The 22,764-nt window shown below is 46.5% G+C and overlaps 1 protein-coding gene across 1 annotated transcript in view; it reads left to right on the forward strand.

The window, feature by feature from the left end:
• Stpg4 (sperm-tail PG-rich repeat containing 4) overlaps positions 1 to 19,788 on the forward strand; it is a 49,338-nt gene extending 29,550 nt beyond the window's left edge. Inside the window, exons 6-7 of the mRNA XM_038320376.1 lie at positions 13,758 to 13,862; positions 19,672 to 19,788. Of these exons, the coding sequence (XP_038176304.1) occupies positions 13,758 to 13,862; positions 19,672 to 19,788 (222 nt within the window). The remainder of the gene's footprint in view (positions 1 to 13,757; positions 13,863 to 19,671) is intronic.
• The last annotated feature ends 2,976 nt before the right edge of the window (positions 19,789 to 22,764 follow it).

Consider the following 22,764-nt stretch of genomic DNA (forward strand, 5'->3'; position numbering starts at 1 on the left):
AAAATTGATTTCTGCTTGGATAGAACTTGGAAATGAGGACGATTGAGGCAGATCCCAGTTCAGGCTCCACAGAGGAGCTGCACTGTGGATAGCGGATTTTGAAAACCACTTTTCAAATATAGCCACAGATCTACTAGGATTTAAAAATAAAATGTCTATCCTGGCAGGTTTTTTTCTTCTTCTTGAAATGTAGTCTGTGCAAGTCTTCCGGTGGTGCCAGCCTCAGCAGGGTTGTTTCCTGTCTAGCGGGGAGTGTGAGGCAGTTCCCGAGCCACTTTCTTATAATACCACCTGACCAGAAACGGGGGGAAAAGATGAAGAATGAAATAGGACTTTTTTTTTCTGTTGCAAGTGACAAAAACCCATCCCAAGTTAGCCTGAACAAAACATAAAATCAAATGTAAAGGTCAGTGGTGTCTTGGCCAGTTTGCCAGTGCTGCAGCTAAACACCACAGCCAGGATTGGTCTTGTAGAAACAGGTCTTAAGCGTACAATTGCTGTGATGAAACACATGACCAAAAGCATATTTCATTCACAGTTCCGTATGCAGTTCATCATCAAAAGCAGTGAGGGCAGGAATGTGAAGGCAGAGACAGGAGCTGATGCAGAGGCTATGGAGGGATGCTACTTACTGATTTGCTTCCCATGACTTGCTCAGCCTGCTTTCTTAGAGAACCCAGGACCACCAGCCCAGGGATGGCACCACCATCAATCACTAGGAAATGCCCTCCAGGTTCCTATCATATAGAGACGTTTGTTTATTGTTTGTTTGTTTGTAGCCAAATTTGAGGCAATCTTTACTAAATACTGGCGGGACCCTGAATATTAGCCAGGTCCATTTCCAGAATTCCCAGACTATAGTGCCGAATTACATTAGTCAGGGACGTATAAAAATGCACAAGGGTATGTACTTCCTGCCTTCGTTCAGTCAGGGGCAAGCATGCATCCTGAGGTACTTCCTGCTTGCGTACCTCCTACCTAAGTGTGATCAAGCACATAGCCTGTGAGCTGCGTCAGTCAAGCTTGTCTACTGAAGTGAAAACATTCAGCTTGTTATCTTATGTGAGCAGCCCCCCCCCCCCCCCCGCATTCCAGGAAGCATCTGTCCTTGGGAAAGTGGGGCTCACAGGCTAGAGGCATTCTTGTTGTGGAGGCCTTTTCTTAATTGAGGCGTCCTTCTCTTAGATGACTTTAGCTTGTGTCAAGTTGATATAAAACTATCCTGCACCATTGACCGACACATAAACACATCACCATTAAGCCAAAACCTTTCCTTTCTCATTTATCCCCAAGATCTCACTCTAAAAAACATAACTTTACAAGTCCCACGTCTTTACAGATTCAAATGCACTAAAGGTTTAGTCTCTTTAAGATATACAATCTCTTAAAAAATCCAAAATCTCTCTTAAAAATTCAAAGCCTTTCAGCTGTGGGCTCTTGTAAAAATTAAAAATTAAGTCAAATACTTTTTTGAAACAGGAACAACCAGGGCACAGTCACAATCCGAACAAAGCAAAACCAAACTCCCAACAGTGTAAACAGCTCAGTGTTTAATTATCTGGGACTCACTCACCATCTTCTGGGCTCCTTCAAGGGCTTGGCTCACAGCTCCCGCCCTCAGCAGCACACACAGCGTGTCTCCTAGGCTCCAGCTGGCTCCACTCCACTGTAGCTGCTGTTCTTGGTGGTTATCCCGTGTTACCGGCGTCTCCAAAACACTGGGGTCTTCTGCTGCTGCTGGGCTGCACTTTCACCAATGACCTCTCCTGGCCTCTAACAGTGCCAAGCCTCAGCTGCTCTCCATGACCCCTTCATGCCTTCAAGACCAGTTCCATCTGGGTGACTCTTACCCTACTAAGTTTGGCTGCCAGCATGAAGTACAACTTTGACTACCTCTGGAACACGGCTTCTGTGTGCTGACTTTCAGGAAATAACACCCCAGAAGATGTCAGTCAGTGACACTTGTCCCTTCTTAATCACCACTAATTTCTCAGCTCCAGCCGACCAGTTTCAGTTGCCCCAGTGTATAAAGGTTTTACATTAGTGTCTGGTCTCTTGTTAATCACAGTTGCTTTTTCAACTCCGACTGTCCAGAACCACAGATTCTTCATACAAATGGCCCAGCTCTGCTTTGCTTCCCTCTGAGACTTTACAAGCCAGGCCTCCATCATGGGCATTGCTCTCAACATTTGTTGCAAGGAGGTTGCTTGTTTGGTTCCCGGCCACCTGGCTAGCTTAGACCTGAAATAATCACATAGAAACTGTATTAATTAAATCACTGCTTTGCTCATTAGCTCTAGCTTCTTCCTGGCTAACTCTTACATCTTAATTTAATCCATCTTCATTAATCTGTGTATCACCATGAGGTCGTGGCCTACCAGCAAAGTGTTAGCATGTCTATCTCCAGTGGTGGATCCATGGCTTCTCTCTGACTCCACCCTTCTTCCTCCCAGCATACGGCCTAGCTTTCCCCGCCTAGTTCTGTTCTTCCCTGCCATAGGCTCAAAGCAGTTCTTTATTCATTAACCAATAAAAGCAACACACAGACAGGAGGACCTCCCACACCAAACATTCTTGTCCTCAAAGCTCTGACAGAACAGCCCACTGAGCTCTCAACACTCAGTGGCTCTTCTGGCTCAGAGTTCCAAAGTCCTTCCACAAATCTCCAAACATGGTCAGATCTGTCACCGCAGAACCTTACTATCCTGTACCAGTTTCATTGAGGCTCCCTCCTCTCAGATGACTTTGTTGTGTCAAGTTGACATGAAACTAGCCAGCAAGAAGGTTTTATTGTTGTTGTCCCCTCCTCCAATTGTGGCTCTTTAGGCTGGGAGGTTGATGGTCAGGTGGGCAGATGTGGGGGGCACTTCTTGCTGGGCTCTAATGTCATTAGGTAGCCCAGGCCATCATTTGGTAAGAACATTCTTGCTAAGGGGCCTCTTTCACTCAGGAAATGGCAGTCACATTGGATGAAGACTCAATGGCCTTATTTAAACCTTAATCACCCCCCAAAGGTCCCAAATATCATAGATTAATATCTCACAGTGGTGATGAGATCCTGACATGAACTCAGAAGGGAACACACCATGGTGGCATTTATTGGTGCACGTACCTGGAAGATTATCTGGGTGCAGCTTTAACTACTTCCCCGTCCTTCCAACTTCTTTCCTTCCTGAGCTAAGACAGCCACAGGAGACCAACATCCACCTCCTCACGGGTGTGTGTGTGTGTGTGTGTGTGTGTGTGTGTGTGTGAAAAGGCAGGCTCTTCTGATTGGTCAGATTAGGGCATGTGGCTGCCCTAGGGCCAATTACCATGACCAACAAGGAACAGGGGGTTTTCTCTCAGACTGTCTCAGTTGTTCATCCATAATTGGGGTTGGAGAGAAAGGCTTCATCCGCCCAAGACATGGGAATGTATTTAGAAGGGGCCGTGGGCACCAGTCCTCCTGCCACACCACTCGAGGAACACAGATGGCATTTGTGGTCTTAGAGAGAAGACTCAACATGTGCCAGAAGCAGGAAGACCAGGAGGGGGTTTCCAGGCTTTGTCCCCTTTGAGGCCTTTGGCTCCTTTCTGTTTTACTTCGGTGAAGTCGTTTTCTAGTTCAGCAGCAGGGAGAGACACGTGGGCCCCCAGTGCCACTGCTGCCGATGGGGAGCCTGTGCAAGTTAGTCTTGGCTGTGATCATGGTATAAGCAGGGGAGATGGTTTCTGTCAGCCGCCAGCCCCAGCAGACCAAGTTCCAGACCAGAAGAAGTACCAGTTCAGATCCTAGGTACCAGTGAGACCACTCCTGGTATATCCTGTTCCCCTAGAAACAAGGAAGGGCTGTGCTAAAGAAACCTCTTTCCTCAAATGACCCTGTCTGTGTTATTCAGCTACAGCAACGGAGAACAAACTAGAGCATGCTCTTCTGCAGACACTGCAGCTCCTGCTTGTCTCAGTTCTATCCCCCACATACCCTGGCTGCCCGGTGCTCACAGTCTCTGGTAAGCCTGCCCAGGTGTGTGATCCCGTGGCATAGCCTAGCTTACCTGCCTGGCCAGAAGCTCAGGCCTCCTCACTTCCTGTCTTGTTCAGAAAGCAGTATCACCCAGGTAGACCTCAGAGCTGTGGTCAGATTCTAATTTTTAAAAATGTGTTTGGCCCCTGGCAGGTTTGCTTCAGTCCCCCCCCACTCCTCTCCCCACACCAGCAGGTACGTCTCCTCCTCTGACCAGAATTTATAGAATCCCATCACTTCCCCCGACGTGGATGGGGCCAGTCACAGGCCTCCTGAATTCACCAAGGCCTCCAGCCTTCTATACCACCGCCACCTAAAGTCTCTTCACTGGGACACGGTGTTCCTTTTAGGGCACACACTGCCCGACATACATCCCAGATTTGAGAAGATCATTCTTATGACCCCAGGTAACAGTTTCAGCTTTTACTAGGTTTGTGCATATATAAATTGATGTTGGGGCAGGGGCCGGGAAATGGCTCAGCAGGTGAAGGCACCCGCTGTCAACTCTGAGAGTCTGAGTTCAATCCCCAAAGAACCAACTCCTGCAAGGTGTGCTCTGACTTCAGTGCTCTTGCTCATAGACACACAGATGACAGGCAGACTCAGACATGCACGTGTGTGCACACACACATTAAACGAATAAAGTATGATTTTAAAATAGACACTTTATTTTATTGGGACCACATATCTATTTCTGATCCTTTCTTACTTCAGTGTGGTCATCTGAAAGTTGTGCCCAGAAAAAGACAGGGAACTGATGGCGTATTCTATTCCTCTCTGCTATGATAAAACACACAGACCAAAAGCAACTTTGGTGAGAAAAGCATTTGTTGGTTTACAACTTCCACTGAGGGTCCTGCTTGCTGGCTCGCTCTCTCCCTGGCTCCCTCTCAGGCTCGTGCCTAGTTAGCTTTCTTAGATAACCCAGGGCCACCTGCCCAGGAAGCAGGACTGCCTGCTGGGCTGGCCTATATCAACGAAGACAAGACAGTCCACAGACTTCTGACTGGCCGGGTGATAGTGAGTGCTAGCTAGGATAGCCGTGAGCTTTTTCCAAAGACTCTTCTCCCGAGCCACTCTCGCAGACCTGGTACGCATCACGTATGTAGCCTATCCTGGCCTCTAACACTTGGTAAATCCCGTGTTAGCTTCCTGCATGCTGGGATTAGAGGCGCTCACCACCACGCCTGGCTTGAACTCTTCTTATTTTTTATTTTATTTTATTTATGTATTTGGGTTTTTGGTTTTTTTGATGATGGTTTGGTTTTTTTTGAGACAGGGTTTCTCTATGTAGTCCTGGCTGTCCTGGAACTCTCTGTAGACCAGGCTGACCTCAGAGATCCGCCTGCCTCTCGGCCTCAGAGTGCGGGGATTAAAGACATGAGCCAGCACTGCCAGGCTGCTTGAGCTCTTTTTATTTTAGAGAGGAAGAGCTTAGGTCTAAGCGTTGTATTTCCAGTGCTGTGCTCCTATGTCTGGGTGCTGAGTCACTAGCTCTAGACTTTCCGAGCCTCTCTTTCTCACTTGGTCAGTGGAGGGAACAGTACCGCCTGCACCGGGATATTGTGAGGGTCAGATGGGGGCAGATATGTGAGGAGACTCTGCCAGCTAGGGATGGCAGCAGGGATGGGGCAGCCCTCCTGGGGCACCTATGGTGGGCAGTGGGGTCTGCTGAGCAGGCTGGAGAGAAACCCCAGCTGCCTGCAGAAAAGAAGACTTCACAGTGACAGACTGGCAGAGACAGGCAATACACGGTGACACGAAGCATTTACATCTGCCATCCAGTGGTGAATGCCTTTCTTAATGTTCATAGGCACACAGAGTAACTACTGAGAGAGCCGCCTGCTTTCTCTCTCTCTCTCTCTCCTGACTGGAGCATACGCAAGTGTCTATCAACGGGCACCTTCTCTGTCGTGGTAGAGATTTCTCACCAGAGATGTGAGATGTGTATACTTTCTGGAAAAAAATGATGTCATGAAAGGGGGTTTGGCAAAGTCAGATTGATTACTATAATGTAGGATTTAGCTATTTATCTCATATCAGAAGTTTTGTAACTGGCCAGTGATGTCGCAAGTTTTTAATTCCAGCACTCAGAAGGCAGAAATAGGCAGATATCTAAGTTCGAGGCTAGCCTGGTCTACAGAGCAAGTTCCAGGACAGGACAGTCAGACTACACAGAGAAACCTGTCTCAAAAAACAAACTAAAAGTACTTTGTTATATTGCTTTTTTTTCTTATGTATTTATATATTGTCATTTATCTTAAAATTTTAAGTAAAATATCAAATTTTATAATTTATAATACAGTTATTTCTTGCTATCCGTTGGGCATTAGTTCCAGGAGCACCTCAGACTTGAAATTCCATGGCTGCCTAAGCCCCTGCTATAAAATGACAGTGTCTGCACCCCATCTGCAAACAATCTCCCATGTGCTGAGAATCATCTCCAGATTCTCTTTGACACCTAATACAATGGCAATGCTACCAAAACAGTGACGCACAAAGATGCCATGTTGCTTAGGAAACAATGAAAAAAGCCTATGTGTTCAGTACAGACACATCTGGAGAATCTTTTGATCCTCCGTTTGCTGACTCTATATATGGGCAGCCTGTGGAGACAGATTCTCTCAGTAGAAGAAAATGATTCCAAACCCTTCTTGCACGCTAGCATGGGTGTGTCCCGTCCATCCTCAACACTCACCCTTGTTTGATTGACGCGTAGCTATCTCTCCTGTATTCTTAGCTCCCGTCTGTCTATATTCTGCTTCTTCAGAGCACAGCCCCAGGGCCCTGTCTCATTGAGTTTGCCACATTCCCCACAAACTCTCCCTACAAACTTCTCAGTTCTTTTCTAAATTTGTCTCCCTCCCCCCATTTTGACATGTGTGCATGTGTGTGTGTGTATGTGTGTGTGCATGTGTGTGAGTGCACATTTTGGGTGTGTGTGCAAGTGTGGAAGTCTGGGATTGATGACAAGAATCTCCCTTGATCTTTCTTTCATCTTATCCATTGAGGCAGGGTCTCTCAACCAAACCCAGAGCTCTCCAGTACAGCTGGTCTCACCAGCCAGTGTCTGCTAGGGATCCCCTGTCTCTGTCCTTGGAAGCTGAAGCGACAGGCAGGCTGCCACACACACCAGCATTTATTCGGGATTTGGGAATCTGAACTCTACCCCTTACTGCTGAGCCCACGCTAGCCCGTATATTCCTTTCCCACCACAGCTTGCTTTATTGTTGTTCTTGAATCCTCCTTCTATTACTTAGATGGAATCAGTCTCCTTGCATTTAGATGGCATCCTCCTGTGGCCAGTGTTCCTACACTGATGTTTCCGATAGCTCCCAGAATCTCTCACAGTAAGAATACCGTGTGCACAGCAGGCTATAGTGAACGTGTGGGGATCTAACTATTCAGCTTTGTTTGGCTGAGATTTGATAGAAGCATCAGTTCCAACTCCTGGGGATAATACATGAATCCGAAAGGTAAACGGAAGCCCTTCTGTTTACATGCATAGAGCGAGCTCTCCCAGGCCTGCTAACCTGACTTAGATTAGCACAGACCAGTTTCTATTCCCGTTCACTTTTATACTGGAGTTGAAATGATCAGTACGTCCTCTCTGTTTGCCCTTTTGCCCTGCCTTGGCCTTCCTGGCCGCTGCTTCCTGTGTCAACCCTTCCTTCAGCTGTGTTGCCTTGCAAATGCCTCCTCTTCTTCTGTCCATCCCAGCTCAGATATAGCTCTTCAAGAGGCTTCTTGGGGACCCCGGGACCATATCAGTGTTCCCTCTTACATCACATCCAGCCCTTTGGGTGACATACACACTATATTTAATATTCATGTTTTTTTTTTCCCAGTGACGTGGATGTTGCTCACTAAAATACAAGCTGTGAAAATAAGAAACGCATGGCAGGGCCCATAGCATTGTGGGTGGTGCCATCCCTGGGCTGATGGTCCTGGGTTCTATAAGAAAGCAGGTCAAGAAAGCTATGAGAAGCAAGTCAGTAAGCAGCACCCTTCCACGGCCTCTGTATCAGCTCCTGACTCCAGGTTCCTGCCCTGTTTGAGTTCCTGTCCTGACTTCCTTTGATGATGAATGGTGACCTGGAAGCACAAGCCAAATAAACCCTTTCCTCCCCAACTTGCTTTGGCCATGGTGATTCGTCACTGCAGTTGTGACTCTGACTGAGGCATCGCATCTCTACAATGGTCGGCTTCGGGGAAACTCGAGATACCAAAGCACGGCCCTAACAAAAGCAAGGCTTAGGGACCATTGCTTCTGCTTATTCGAGAGGGGCTGACTGCTGCGGCTCAGCCACACACCTGCCTTCTTGACCACACGGCGCACCAGGGAAGCCAAAGCTCCAGGTCACCTTCTAGGATGCAATGATCTGGTGGCCCTCCGTGTAGGAGGTGTCAGCTTTGGAAAGGTGGAGCACACTGCAAGCGATCGCTTTAAAAGCCTCCTCTTTGAAATGGGTTGAGAAATGGCGTACCTCCTGCACTCCTCGTCCCCGCTGGCCTTGGGGAGGGCTGGACAGGGGTCTGCTGGAGCCGCTTTCTGACCAGTCTCACCGGTCCAGTTCCTGCTTTCCATGGCATTCCCGTGGCTTTGGAATTTGCTTTGGGGACTGTATCCACTTCCCTAATGTTACCACAGGAAGATTCCATCTGTCACACGTGGCGTTAATTTCTTCCTGTTTCCTGCCTTAGCCCCTGTGATTCAGATGACCACCCATTCAGGGCAGCTGCAGGGTGGCAACAGGAACCCGTCATTGCTTCATCAGGATTGACTCTCAGATTCTCAGGGGATAAAAAAAAAGCAGTTAGGCTTAGGGAAAAATGGACAGCACTCTTCCATTTTCCTAGGTGCAGAAAGGATGCCATACTCAGCATCTTCTTTGACTGGCTACTCACCCAGCTTGAAAGTCTCAATTGTAACAGCTAGAAAAAGAAAAGGCCGAAGAAATGGTCTCTGCCCAATTCTCAAGGCTGTTACTTCTTTGTCCATGGTCCTTCAGTGCAGGCTCAGGCAGAGTTGACACCATGAGAGACCTTCTCCCTAAAGATGACTTCTGTCGCCCATGTGCATCAGTTTGAGACATTAGTGCTTTCATCTCGGCTGTGATTTATTAAAATGATTGCTTTCATCACCTGTCCCTTGGTGCTCAGACTTGTCCCTGGCTATTAGTGGCAGACTGTTCTCAGGGCAGAATAATTGAGAGTGGCAGCCCTAATTGCACTGCTATTGCACCCACCAGCTGCACAGGAGCCTTACTCAGAAATTCCTTGAGGATCTGTGGTCCAGGCAGTTGTTTTGCCAAGTCCCTGGGGCGCACTTGCAAGAGTCCTTCCCCAGGCATATCTGTATTCTGGCTTTGTGCTGACTTAGCTCTGCTGTTCCCTCCTTCCCTTTATCTAATTTCCATATTCACTTATCTATGTACTAGTTATGTTTTTTTCATATTTCAAGAGTGTTTGTTCATTGTAGAGAAATTAGAAAATATAGATTATTGCCAGGTGGTGGTGGTGGTGGTGCACACCTTTAATCCAAGGACTCAGGAGGCTGAGGCTGGTGGATCTCTGTGAGTTTGAGGCCAGCCATGTCTACAGAGTGAGTTCCAGAACAGCCAGGGTTACACAGTGAAATCCTGTCTAGGAAAACCTTGCAGCTAAGCCGGGCAGTGGTGGCACACACTTTTAATCCCAGCACTCAGGAGACAGAGGCAGGAGGATCTCTGTGAGTTTGGGGCCAGCCTGGTCTACAAGAGCTAGTTCCAGGACAGGCTCCAAAGCTACAGAGAAACCCGGTCTTGAAAAAACAACAAAAAAGAAAAAAGAAAAACCTTGCAGCTAAGATCGAGTCTAACATCTGTTCACATCAGCTTACTATCTGATACATCTGGGGAAAGTAATAGAAGCCAGTTTGGCCCACTCCACAGTTTGGCTGTCCTATCAGTGATTCTGAGAGTGGTGCTCTCCTACCTGGGGCTTGAAAACTTACATGTTGGACCTGGTAGCCCACACGCGGCACTCAGAGGCCAGCCGAGGACTGTGAGTTTGAAGCAAGTATGGTCGACATATCGAGATCCTGTCTTGAAAAACACTACAAACACAAAGTTATTTTATAGTCATAAACTATTACTGAGTTAAATTATTTAATCAGGAAAACATTACTGGTCACTTTGTTTATTTCCAGTTCTTCGCATTTGGAAGCAACATCACTGTGGACACCTGTGGCTACATATTCACATACGTACAATTCACATTCTTTCTTAGGATGGATGCCTAAGAGTAGAATGGCTAGGTCAAAGGAATACACATTTTCTAAAAAAAATTATTTTTATCTTTTAAAAGTTATGTGTGGCCGGGTGGTGGTGGCGCACGCCTTTAATCCCAGCACTCGGGAGGCAGAGGCAGGCGGATCTCTGTGAGTTCGAGACCAGCCTGGTCTACAAGAGCTAGCTCCAGGACAGGCTCTAAAGCTGCAGAGAAACCCTGTCTCAAAAAACAAAATAAACAACAAAAAAAAAAAAACAACAAAAAAAAGTTATGTGTGTAAGTGTGTGCACTTGTGAGTGCAGGTGCCCTCAGAGACCAGAAGAGGGTGTCAGATCCTCTAGAACTGGAATTACAGGCCATTCTTAGCCTCTGTGTAGATGCTGGGAACCCAACCTCGGTCTTCTGCAAGAGCAATAGGAACTTCTTTTTCTTAGTGTTGTTTTATTTTTTTCCTTTTCCTTCCTCCTCCTCCCTCTTCTCTTTGCAGTATCCACCCTTAACCACTGAGCCATCCTTCCAGCCCTTTGGTACTGGTTTTAATTTCATACTGTGAGCATAGGGCTTATGGTTTGGGATGCAGGTCTGTGGCAGGATGCTCTCCTAGCATCACAAGGCCCTGGGTTTGATCCCCAGAACCACAAAAAAAAAACAAAAACAAAAACAAAAAAAAAAACAAAAAAACAGCCGGGCGGTGGTGGCGCACGCCTTTAATCCCAGCACTCGGGAGGCAGAGGCAAGCGGATCTCTGAGTTTGAGGCCAGTCTGGTCTACAAGAACTAGTTCCAGGACAGGCTCTAGAAACTACAGGGAAACCCTGTCTCAAAAAACCAAAAAAAAAAAAAAAAAGAAAAAGAAAAACCAAAAAACCAAAAAAAAAAAAAAAACAAACAAACAAAAAAACCCCAAAACAGCATCCATACCTGGACATGTGAAGCAAACTATTACAGAGAATCCTCCTCTGCCCACTCAGCAGTGATTAGCTTCTGGACATTTCCCTGCTTTCTCTCCCATTTTCAATCCATTCCTCCACTTGTTTTAGGGGTACAGCCAAGACATTCTGCCAGAAAGACTCTTCTCTGGGTTTTAGCCTACTCCGCCCTTGAGGCAACAAACATTGGCAACTTGAAAATGGGAGAGAGATTCCTGCAGTCCCACCCAAATACCTCTTTGGATCTCTTTCTCCCCACCTCTGAACTGGCCTGTGCATTTTAAAGTCATTTCAGATCTTGCCAGCCTACTGCAGAACGTTTTATCAAATTATACTGAGGAGTGTTCATGCTTGCTAATCTTTAGGTCATTTTCTTTTTCCCCTCCTTGCTTGTCTTTTTATCTATCGTCTATCTATCTCTCTGTCTGTCTGTCTGTCTATCTATCTCTCTTCTCCCTTTTCAATTCTTTTTTGTGGAACACAAGCTACGTAAGTGTTCTCTGTCCTTGAACACCATCCTGGTGTGATTTGAAAGAAAATGGTGCTCAAAGGGAGTGGCGCTATTCAAAGGTGTGGCCTTGTTGGAGGAACTGTGTCACTGTGGGGGCGGACTTTGAAGTCTTGTTTCTCAAGCTTCACTCAGTGTGACAGTCAGTCAACTTCCTGTTGCCTCTGAGTCAAGATGTAGGACTCCCAGCGGCAGCCCCACATCTGCCTGCACAGTGCCGTGCTCCCCTTCATGATCATAACGGACTGAGACTCTGAAACTCTAAGCGAGCCACCCCAATTAAATGTTTTCTTTAGAAGAGTTGCCATGGTCAAGGTGTCTCTTCACAGCAACAGAACCCTAAGACAACCACCAACAGTCCTCTTTTTCATTTGGGAAGAATACCACTGTTAGCAGTTTTAGTTAGAAGTTACCTGGTTGTGAATGAAGTTTTCTCATTGAATATTTGCATTTCTGTCTTTGTGAATTATCTTTTCTTAATTTTCCTGTTTGCAGTTTTTTAAATCGCCTTTTCTGTTTATCCAATAGCATCGTGCTTGCTCCAGCAAACTGCTGGGACAACTTTTCAGCCAAAAATAACAGATGATTGCTCTCATACAAAGTCAGTGTGCTTTCTAAAACCAATATCAGACCAAATTCACAGCTCATGCTCAGATCAACGAGCAGGCTGGCTGACTGGAGATGTATGGACGCAAACGGGGGACTGAACATGGGACAGGAGCCTGCAGGCACTGGGCATCCCCGCAGGAATAAGAAGAAACACCCTGCTGGCTAGTTTATGTCAACTTGACAGCAACTAGTTCTCTGAGAGGAGGGAGCCTCAGTTGAGAAAATGCCAACATAAGATCAGGCTAAAGTGCATTTTCTTAATTAAAGATTGGTGGGGGAGGGCCCAGCCCACATGGTATCATCCCTGGGCTGGTGGTCCTGTGTTCTGTAAGAAAGCAGGCTGACCTTTGGATGTCACTGTGGTGATTTCTCAGAAAATTAGGAAACAACCTTCCTCAAGACCCAGTAATACCACTTTTGGGTATATATCCAAAGGATGCTCAATTGTGCTACAAGGACATGTGCTCAGCTATGTTCATAGCAGCTTTGTGTGTCATAGCCAGAACCTGGAAACAACCTAAATGCCCCTCGACGGAAGAAGGAATAAGGAAAATGTGGTACATTTACACAATGAAGTACTATACAGCAGAAAAAAATAATGACATCTTGAAATTTACAGGCAAATGGGTGGAGCTGGAAAACATCATATTGAGTGAGGTAACCCAGACCCAGAAAGACAATTATCACATGTACTCACTCATAAGTGGTTTTTAAACATAAAGCAAAGAAAACCAGCCTACAATTCACATTCCCAGAGAACCTAGACAACAATGAGGACTCTAAGAGAGACATACATGGATCTAATCTACATGGGAAGTAGAAAAAGACAAGATTTCCTGAATAAATTGGGAGCATGGGGACCATGAGAGAAGGTTGAAGGGTAGGGGAGAGGCAGGGAGGGGAGCAGAGAAAAATGTAGAGCACAATGAAAATCAATAAAATTAAAAAAAAAAGAAAGCAGGTTGAGCAAGCCGTGAAGAGCAAGCCAGCAAGCAGCTCCCCTCCGTGGCCTCTGCATTAGCTCCTGCTTGCAGGTTCCTGTCCTGCTTGAGTTCCTGTCCTGACTTCTGTCAGTAAAGAGCAGTGCTGTGGGAGTGTGAGCCAAACGAACCCTTTCCTTCTCGCGGTGTTTCACCGCAGCATCAGAAACCCTAAGAAGACACACTCCTAGGCCACCCAGTCTCTCCTCCACCTCTCATGGTTATACCTGGGGCAGCTGAGGCAAACAGCACACGGACTGCTCCAGTTCCTTCTGCTTTCAGATCACACCCACGTAGGGCCCTGCAAGCCCCCATCTGGGAACTTTCTATCACATCATTGATTATGTGTTTATTTGTAGAAGGTAAATAATGCCTTAAAATACACCAAACATTAGTGAAAATGAAATTTCTCTCCCCCACCCCCCCCGCTCTCTTTTTAAAAATACTTTTCAGCACGAAGGTCCGGGACCAGGTGAATACAACTTGAAAGCACCCCCAGCAGGCTCCATCACCTCTTGTTTTCGATCTAAGGTTCCCCGATTCTTGCCTGTTGGTTCAGTAAGTATGCTAAGCAAGATACCTATGTGTGTATAAGGTGTGTGTGTGGGGGGGAGGTCTTAGGATTCCACGTGCTTAGATGGGGATTGTCACGCATGACGGAGGTTGTATTGAAGTCCCAAGGCTTTGGCTAGACCTTGAGCTGCTTCTGTCTTAAAGGCAGGCCACTGAAGGCCAAGGTAGGCCATGCCCTGGAATGATTTCAGAAAATAACGTTGTAATCACCTTAGTGGCCTTTTCTGCTTTACATGGAAGCCTCCATCCTCCCTGAGAAAGTGTCTGCCAAGGCTGGGAGATGTTTGGAGTTGGGCCCACTGGGCATGAAGGAGTCTGCTTGCTAGCCTTTCCTGCTCTGTCCCTGGGTACCAGAGGCTGCAGGTGTTGGTTCAAGGGATGACACATTTCACATGTTGTACTGCCTGCTGGATTGTCTCATGTAAACCTCATCCTAGAAACAGCCTTTTTTTTTTCCCTCAAAGTAAGTGTTTTCCTGTCCTGGGTGATAGAGTTGATGCAGGAACTCCAAGACTTTCCACTGCAGAGCCATTGGCAACAACAGTTGGTCCTCTGGATGCTAACCACCGCCACCCTCCAGGGACTAAATGCCACCCTGTCGTAGAGACAAAGGCCATTTCCTGAAGGATCCTCGGGTCTCTCGAGAGGCAGCAGGGACCCTCGCTGGAGGACGACTTTCTAGGTGTCCCGTGTAGCTCTCGTCATCCTATGTCCTCTGGTAGTGGGTTGTCCCCTCCCTGACTGCTCAGGACAGTAGATCACAGCCACTTGGGTGGGTAAAGGGACCACTCTCAGAAGCTTGAGCATTTCTTGGGAATGTTTCACAGGGTTCAGGTCCCAGATGTTCTTGGGCCATCTTTGCTTCCAAAGGGTGTCATGAGCATGGAGGACAAGGAAAGCATCTTTGGAGTCCGTGTGAATATTAACTGTTTCTTTGGGACCATTCTAGAGCCCAAGTGAGAGCTATCAGCTCTGCTAACTGAGCGCTTTAGTTTCTAGGTATTGGTCCTGATTCAGGTACCTTGAAGCCAACGACTGTTGCATATCCTGCAACTGGATTTCCTCTTTTTCAAGAACTTCATCTGTGTAGAGGACCAAGTATGGTTGCCAGTGGTTGATCTGAGAGATTGGGATGAGCTGCATACCTGTCCATGAGGACATCCTCACAAAAGTGGGCAGGCTCCTCTTCCTCTTCTAGTAGATGAGAAGTCTGTTACTAGCCAGTCAGAGGTTTCCATTGGAATTAGAATGTTTGTTGTTATAAGGTTTGTGGACCTTAAAGGGACAGCCAAGAGTAGATTTTTGGGCTCAGGAATTAGGAGTTCAGTGGCAGCGACTGCCCACAGGTACCCAAGTTAGCCCTTTGCTACCCCATCTAATTTATATCTGTATCCTACAGGCTGAGGATAGGGATCTTGAGATGGGCAATCACACCCAAAGCTGTGCCCTGTTTCTCAGTTATGGACACATGAAATTTGGACTGAGTAGGTAACCCTAAGGCAAGAGCTGGTGCCTTCAAAATGTCTGCTGTACAGTGGCTGGGCTGTAGAGGGACCATTGTTTGGAGATGTGATGCAGACACTGGGTCAGTATAATTACAGACAGATGGACAAGTGGCTGGAGAACTTTCATACTTTTGTGGCATCAGCAGTATCCCAAACAGACATCTGACTGGGTCTATAGGTCAGACCTTTCTCATGATAACCAAACTCCCGAGAAAACCGAGCAGATTGCTAGCAAGTACAGTGTCCACTAAGTAGGGGCTGGTGTCTGGGTTCCTATCTCTTAGATAGGAATCTTAGATAAGATTGGTTGTTCCTATCTCTTAGAGAAAAGTTTCAAGATCACCTGGTGACAGCGAAATTAGGACTGGAGGATTGTACTGGATGTTCTGCAGCAGGACGGCAGGGTGACAGAGCCACAACCGTCAGCCTTCCGAGGGGATGGCTTTGTGTGTGTGCCTCCCCGGTCTCTTGTTCTGTGGGCCGGCCTTCCAGTACTGCACGCTCCTGCTGCGACCCCATTAATAGCACTAATAAAGGCTTCCGCTTCCCTTGACGTGCGGCCAGGACTTGATTAGATTTCCAGGCTGCCCCTTTGCTTTTGGCCAAGCAAACATCCTGCCTTTAAAAGGCAGCTTTTGTAGGCAGCTGATGTCATCTGCCAGGCTGACTGCTCTGTTCCATGCTCAGGGGTGATGCTGTTTCCACCCACTGCCTCCCAAAGAGAGAGACTGAGCAAGGAAGGGCAGGCATGACCAGGAGTGAGAATACTGGATGACAGAGATGGAGCCAAGACGCCGGGTGCTGGCTGGGCAGAGCACTGTCTGATTTGGCAGGGCCCCGGTGAGCCTTATGTCCCCCTGCCAGGCAAAAACGCTGTACAAATTGGTGGCTTGGGGCCATACTGGGTACTGGCGCCAGGACTCAAACCCAGGTTTGCTGGATTTGGAAGCCTTTATCATCGCTGTTCTTTTCCTCTTTTCTGTTTGTGTGTGTGTGTGTGTGTGTGTGTGTGTGTGTGTGAGAGAGAGAGAGAGAGAGAGAGAGAGAGAGAGAGAGAGAGAGAGAGAGAGAGAGCATGCATGTGTGTGGACCAGAAGAGGGCATTGACTGTTTCTGTCACCCCTGCCTTATTCTTTTGAAGCAGAGTCTCTCCCTGAATGTAGAGCTCACATATTTCAGCTAAAAAGGCAGCCAGCAAGCCCCAGAAGTCGTTCTGTCTCAGGAGTCACAGCACAGTCAAGATCATGTTTGCCTTGTTCTCTGGGCGCTGGGGTCTCAACTCAGTCCTCTGAAGTCCCTTTCTTTCTCTCGCTCTCTCTTTTTTTTTTTTTTTTAAGACACAGTCTTACTTTACTGTATAGTTCAGTTGGGTCTTGAACTCATGATCTTTCTGCCTCCACCTAAGTGCTAGGATTACAAGTGCGAGCCACCATGCCCGGAAAACCCTGCCCCGACCACTACACTGGTGTTCTTCCAAGGGGCCTGAGATAAATACTCCTTGGCTTTCGAGAATGTGTATGTGTGCATCTTCAACATGGCAGTCAGTGACCAAGAACTGGTCTCAGTCTGAGGAAAGTGAAGGTGTAAATCACAAACAATCCCACACCAGTTTGGAGTTACGATTAATAGAATGGTTATTTATTTAAAGGGGAAAAAACTTACAGATCACTGTCCCAGCCAACAGCCCTCTGCGCAATCAGGAAGGGAGCCTAGTGGCTGGAAGCAGAGCCGGAAGCCAGAGAGCGAGCGGAGGGAAGTGGCCACATTTTTAAAAAGAGAGACCACACCCCAATGGGCTGGTATCTCAGCGGCTATTGGCTGAAGAAGCAGAAGGAGCAACCGCAACACCTCCCCCTTTTGTTTAAGTAAGAGAGTTCTAAACCTACTATGAAATTATATACAATAAGCACAAATATCCTATTCCAACTAGCTTAAGTCTTGTATAATAAATAACTTGGCCAAGTCATGAGAGGAAAGTAACTACATTTATATAGTCTTCAACCCCATCGAAGATCTGAGAAGGAAAATAATGTTACCTGAGTAATTAGGAAATGCATTCAAACAACTTCTAAAACATGCATCAAATCACAGAGACAACTAGCTACCTGGAAAATCACCCAAAGTCACGTTTGCAGCGTTGAAGCAACCAACTTTGGCTAAGGCCTAACGTAACTGACATACCATTTTCAAAGGCAAGAAACTTTTCAGAACTATCTTACCCTGTCTTGGCAGGATATGACAGTCCTGTTTTATCCATTTATAGATACTCTGTATCTGTCAGTGGTTGAGGTATGGGCATTTCTTTGCCCAAAGGCCAGTTCTGCCAAGAAGAAAGGCTCCACGTGGAGTGTCTTTGGTGCTCAACATTCTCTCGGGAATAGATCAGTGTTGCCAGGAGCAATTGTGTCTTACTACCAAATTATTTGTCTACCATGGAACTCTGAGTTAAATTAAAGGCCATTTTCTACAGCTCTTTGAAGAGGTTGAAGATTATCTATTCTGAGTATAATCTCTATTTATCTAACGAACCTGATTAGTCTAATTATAAATGACAAACATAGATGACTACTGATCTATATAATTCTCAATACCTATCTAACTTAAAGACCAAGACAATAAACAACTGTGTGATAAATGAGGACAATATGACCTCCAAATATAAACAATGTACAAATATACAATGCAATATGGTAAATATATATCAATACATAAACATGTTTAAAACAGAGGTAGAAACATGCATGCATACAATAGTCAATATAATTTAACTTTGTATCAGTATACAACAATCGATACCAATATTTGTCTAAAAACAGTAACTCACAATTACAAATCTATTATCCCATCATCCAATTATCCCTCTTTTTTTTTTTCAAAAAGATCCCTGAGCTTATAAAATTCCTCCCCCAACCCCCAAACCCTCAAACATATACTAATTATAATCAACCCTTAAATAATGTCCCTAAACCCAAGGACAAACTTTACGGGGAGAGGGGACGTCGTCCTCTAGAATTACTTCCAGCTGTCATGGGGGCGACGTCTTTCTGGGGGATCCTGTGAAAGTAAAATGATGGTTAAATTCCGAGATCAATATCTTTTAAAATTGCAAATAGTCTCTGAGTACTTTGTGTAGGTCTGGCCAGAATGTTGTACAAGATGTGCACCATTTCAGATAACCAAGTTGGAACTGTCTTGTGCAGCTGGTACCCAAAACAGGTCTTGTAGTCTTGTAGTAGCGCTATCAGTATCATGACGTCATATCAACCAGGTGGAGTTGTTGTTATGGGGCCCCATCTTCTTCCTGGAAACTTCAAATGTCACTGCAGGAAAAACTCATTGTTCATTGTGGAAAACTTAAACATTAATCATATAGACATATACAGACATACATATATTCAATGAAAGGCATGACAGATATATTTAATGAAAAGTATGAGAGATATGAAGAAAAGCAAAGAAGTTTTCTAAACTCAGATTTCTTTCTGTCCCATATCAGGAAAGGGCATTCATTTCTGTTCTAAAGAGAGACTTTGACTGAATACTTGGCAAAATGTTTTGTTTAAGAATTTCAACAGCCAGATAGTGGTAGAGAACACCTTTAATCCTAGCACTCAGGAGGCAAAGGCAGGCAGATCTCTGTGAGTTTGAGGCCAGCCAGGTTTACAGAGCAAGTTCTATCCAGGAAAGCCAGGGCTACACAGAGAAACTTTGTCTCGAAAAAGCAAAAAAACAAAAAAAGCCGTGTGGTGGCACACGCCTTTAATCCCAGCACTTGGAAGGCTGAGGCAGGCAGATCTCAGTGAGTTTGAGGCCAGCCTGGTCTACAAAGTGAGTTCCAGGACAAAGAGAGAGAGAGAGAGAGAGAGAGAGAGAGAGAGAGAGAGAGAGAGAGAGAGAGAGAGAGAGAGAGAGAGGAGAGGGAGAGAGAGAGAATTTCAACAAAATGAACACATGAGGTCTAAAACTGAGCCCTCAGGCTGGAGAGATGGCTCATCTGTGACAGGAACTGCCTGGGCCAATGCCACTGGGAGAAATCACACTTCGAGGTATCTGGAGAGGGTAGCCCTGCCCTCACCCCCAGCAGGTATCAGTGGTCCATGGCTTTCCTGCCTTTGTCTTGGCACCTCCCAGCCTCCCAGTGAATCCAACAGAAGCCCCTTCAGGTTTCAGGACACACTCTTTATCTCCGTCTGCAGGGGATGAGTCAGCCACAGCTCATCCAGCACCTGGATCCAGGAGCTAAGACTGTCGATCTCACCAGCCCTCCCCCCTTTTTTGTCTTGTTTCAGAAAACACCGGGCCCGGGAGCATACACAGCTTCGAGACAGTTCCCTAAGCAGTCCCCAACCATCGCCAAAATGGGTAGAGAACACAGTCTCTTCTTCAATAACACAATTGGCTTTTAAAATAAAGTAACATTGGCGCCAAGCTACTTTGAGCTTTAGCTAGGTCTTATGTCTGGAAAGATCTTTCCCATTGTGACCTTGCACGTTTCTTGTGGGGACTTACCTTGAATCAGTTGCCTGGGTGACCATCCTGTAGGGTCCTAGTCTGAACAATCAGTTGCTCTGCTTAATCCAAGAGGGGGGCTGTCCCAGAGACTGGCCCAGGCTGTGCCTGGACGCCATGTGAGTGGCCGATGTGTCCAGGCTATGTGCAGTGTGACCTCCATCGCGCTAATGTTGGAAGATCTCCAGACCCCCTCGAAGGCTTCTATGGGTCGGTTGCATCAGCCCACAGGTAGGCTTGGCAGGTCCCAAAAGGTGGCACTATCCTCTCTTCCACCTTCCCGAGAACAATTTGACTCAGCCATGTCTAGTGCCACACAACATATAACATCGTGGCCAGTGATGCATCCACAGGACAGTGGTCTCGAGACAGTACAAAGGAGCAGCCTCCATTGCCTATGACATTGTAGTACACGGTAGTACAAGTTTGTGTGCTGTGTTTAGTACACAGTTTAATCATGAGTATAAGCCAAGCCATTAGCCTGTCTGTTGTGTGCAAGTATGGTGCTTCTGGGGCTGTCCTCTCAGGCACCTCTGTCACTATCCGCCTGTTTGTAGTGAGGAGCTGCGGGCCGCTTCCCGCCACCTGGCTCATGCACGGCTAGCTTTACACCCGAAATAATTACACGGAAACTGTATTCTTTTAAATACTGCCTGGCCCATTAATTTCAGCCTCTTACTCACATCTTGACTAACCCATATCTAATAATCTGTATAACACCAAAAGTGGTGTCTTACCGGGAACGATTCAGCACATCTGGCCTGGTGGCTGGCTTCATGGCATCTCATTGTAGAGGCAGGGCAATTGTCTGAGCCATCTACCTCACTTCCTTCTTCCTGTTCTGTCTACTCCACCCACCTATTTTCTAACCTATTAGGCCAAGCAGTTTTCTTTATTAATTAACCAATGAAAACAGATTGATAGACGACCCGCCTCCATCACCTGTTGACATGGATGTCCCCTCAGGGGGAGGTTCCCAGAGCAAGCTTTAGAATTCTACCTTAGTGGAGCCTTAGGAGGGGTGGGGTAGATATCATTTGTTATCTTCCTCAGGGAGGAATTTTAGTTATAGATACATTATAACTATTGTACAGAGCAAAATACCTGATAATGGATGGCTATGTTACTGGTTTAATTATTATAATATGGGTTTACCCCCTTCTCTTGCCTTGTATCATTTTTTTATATATTAAACCTGTGTGTGTGCACGTGTGTATGTGTGTACGTGCATGCGTGCATGTGTGTATATGTGTATATGCATGTGTGTGTACGTGTGCATGCATGCATGTGTATGTGTGTATATGCATGTGTGTATATGTGCGCGCATGCATGCGTGTGTGTGTGTGTGTGTGTGTGTTGGGAGTCACACACAGGACCTTGTGTATGATAAGCATGGGGTTTATCACTAAGCCTCAGCCCAGCTCATTTGTCTTTAGAGTGTAAGCCTTTTACTTATTAAAAAAAAAGCAAGTTCACAGTAAAACAGTATATTATGGGATAGGGAGATGGCTCCAAGTTGGTTCCAGTGATAGAACCTACATAAAAGCTGAGCATGACAAAATGCATAGAACCCTAGCGTTGGGGCAGGGGGACAAGATGCAGGCACAGGAAGATCCCAGATTCACTGATCCGTCAGTCTAGCTGAAATGGCAACCTCCAGATTCAGTGAGAAACACGGTCTCAAAAAATACTATGGAGAATAATAGAGGGAGACACCCAAGTTTGACCTATGGCCTCACATGCAGGCATGGGCCTGTGTGTCTATGCACACCAGTATATACACATGCACAACTATCACACACATACACAAACACCCCAGTATACTATGTTATACCCATAGCAACTCAGGCATCTCGTGTTGACTCTTGATTGCATCATTTCCATATTCTTGATTTAATCTTAGGTTTTGTTCATCACGGCTTTAGAAGCATAAGCTATACCAATGACATAGGTGTTCCGTATATATGCATACATATATCATATTACATATGACGTCTAGGTTTATGTTTGCATACAATAGCAAAATCAATCAGTGAGTGTGCATGATCCCATTAAGTGCCCATGACCATGTTTCTGATTCCAAGGCAATGGAAATCTTGAGTATCTACTATGTGCTGGGTGCTGTGCCGGGGTTTAGGGGCTTGGGACAATGGTGAAGGGTTCATGGGATTGAACTTGGCAGGGCAGTAGGGGAAACCAGGCCTGAGAGGGAGTCTAGGAGCTATGCTGAGAAGGTCCAGAGAATCCCTGAGTTCAGAGGCTTCAAGAATGTCCTCATGCAAGGGACAGCTCTCATGCAAAGACCAACTCTAGTCTTTGAAAGACGCCAGATCACTGCCGGTGCCCAGAGGAGGACGATGACCTGCCACGTGCAGTGGAGGGAGAAGGCAGCAGAGCCAAGCCCCAACACATGCAAACGGGGAGCTGGCCAGCGCCCCAGAGACCCAGGAGATGAACAGGGAGGAAACAGGGAGCTGATCAGGGGCAAGGACCACCATCTGGGTAAGGGCCCGAGGCAGAGATAAACGTTTGCTGAGGGAAGAAGCAGGGGAAGTGTGGCTCTGCAGAAGTGAAGGGGGAGAGGGCACCGGAGGGAGCACAGCTGTGGGAGGGCGGGAGGACAGAAAGTCCTTTCCTAGGTCCAGGAGGATCACCAGACTGGCCCTATGGAGGACAGCAGAACTCAGATCCTGCTGCTGGGTGGCTCTGTTAGGTTTTGGTGGGAGTGTGCCTTATGTTTCTGTTGTTGTAATAAAATACACCTAGAAAAGCAACTTAAGGAAGAAGGGCTCATTTTGGCTCATAGTTCAAGTACAATTTAACTCAATGAATGAAGTCAAGGTGGCAGCTCGTAGTCACATCCATAGTCAAGA

The sequence above is a fragment of the Arvicola amphibius genome, chromosome 2 (genome assembly GCF_903992535.2).
Source record: "Arvicola amphibius chromosome 2, mArvAmp1.2, whole genome shotgun sequence".
NCBI lineage: Eukaryota > Metazoa > Chordata > Mammalia > Rodentia > Cricetidae > Arvicola > Arvicola amphibius.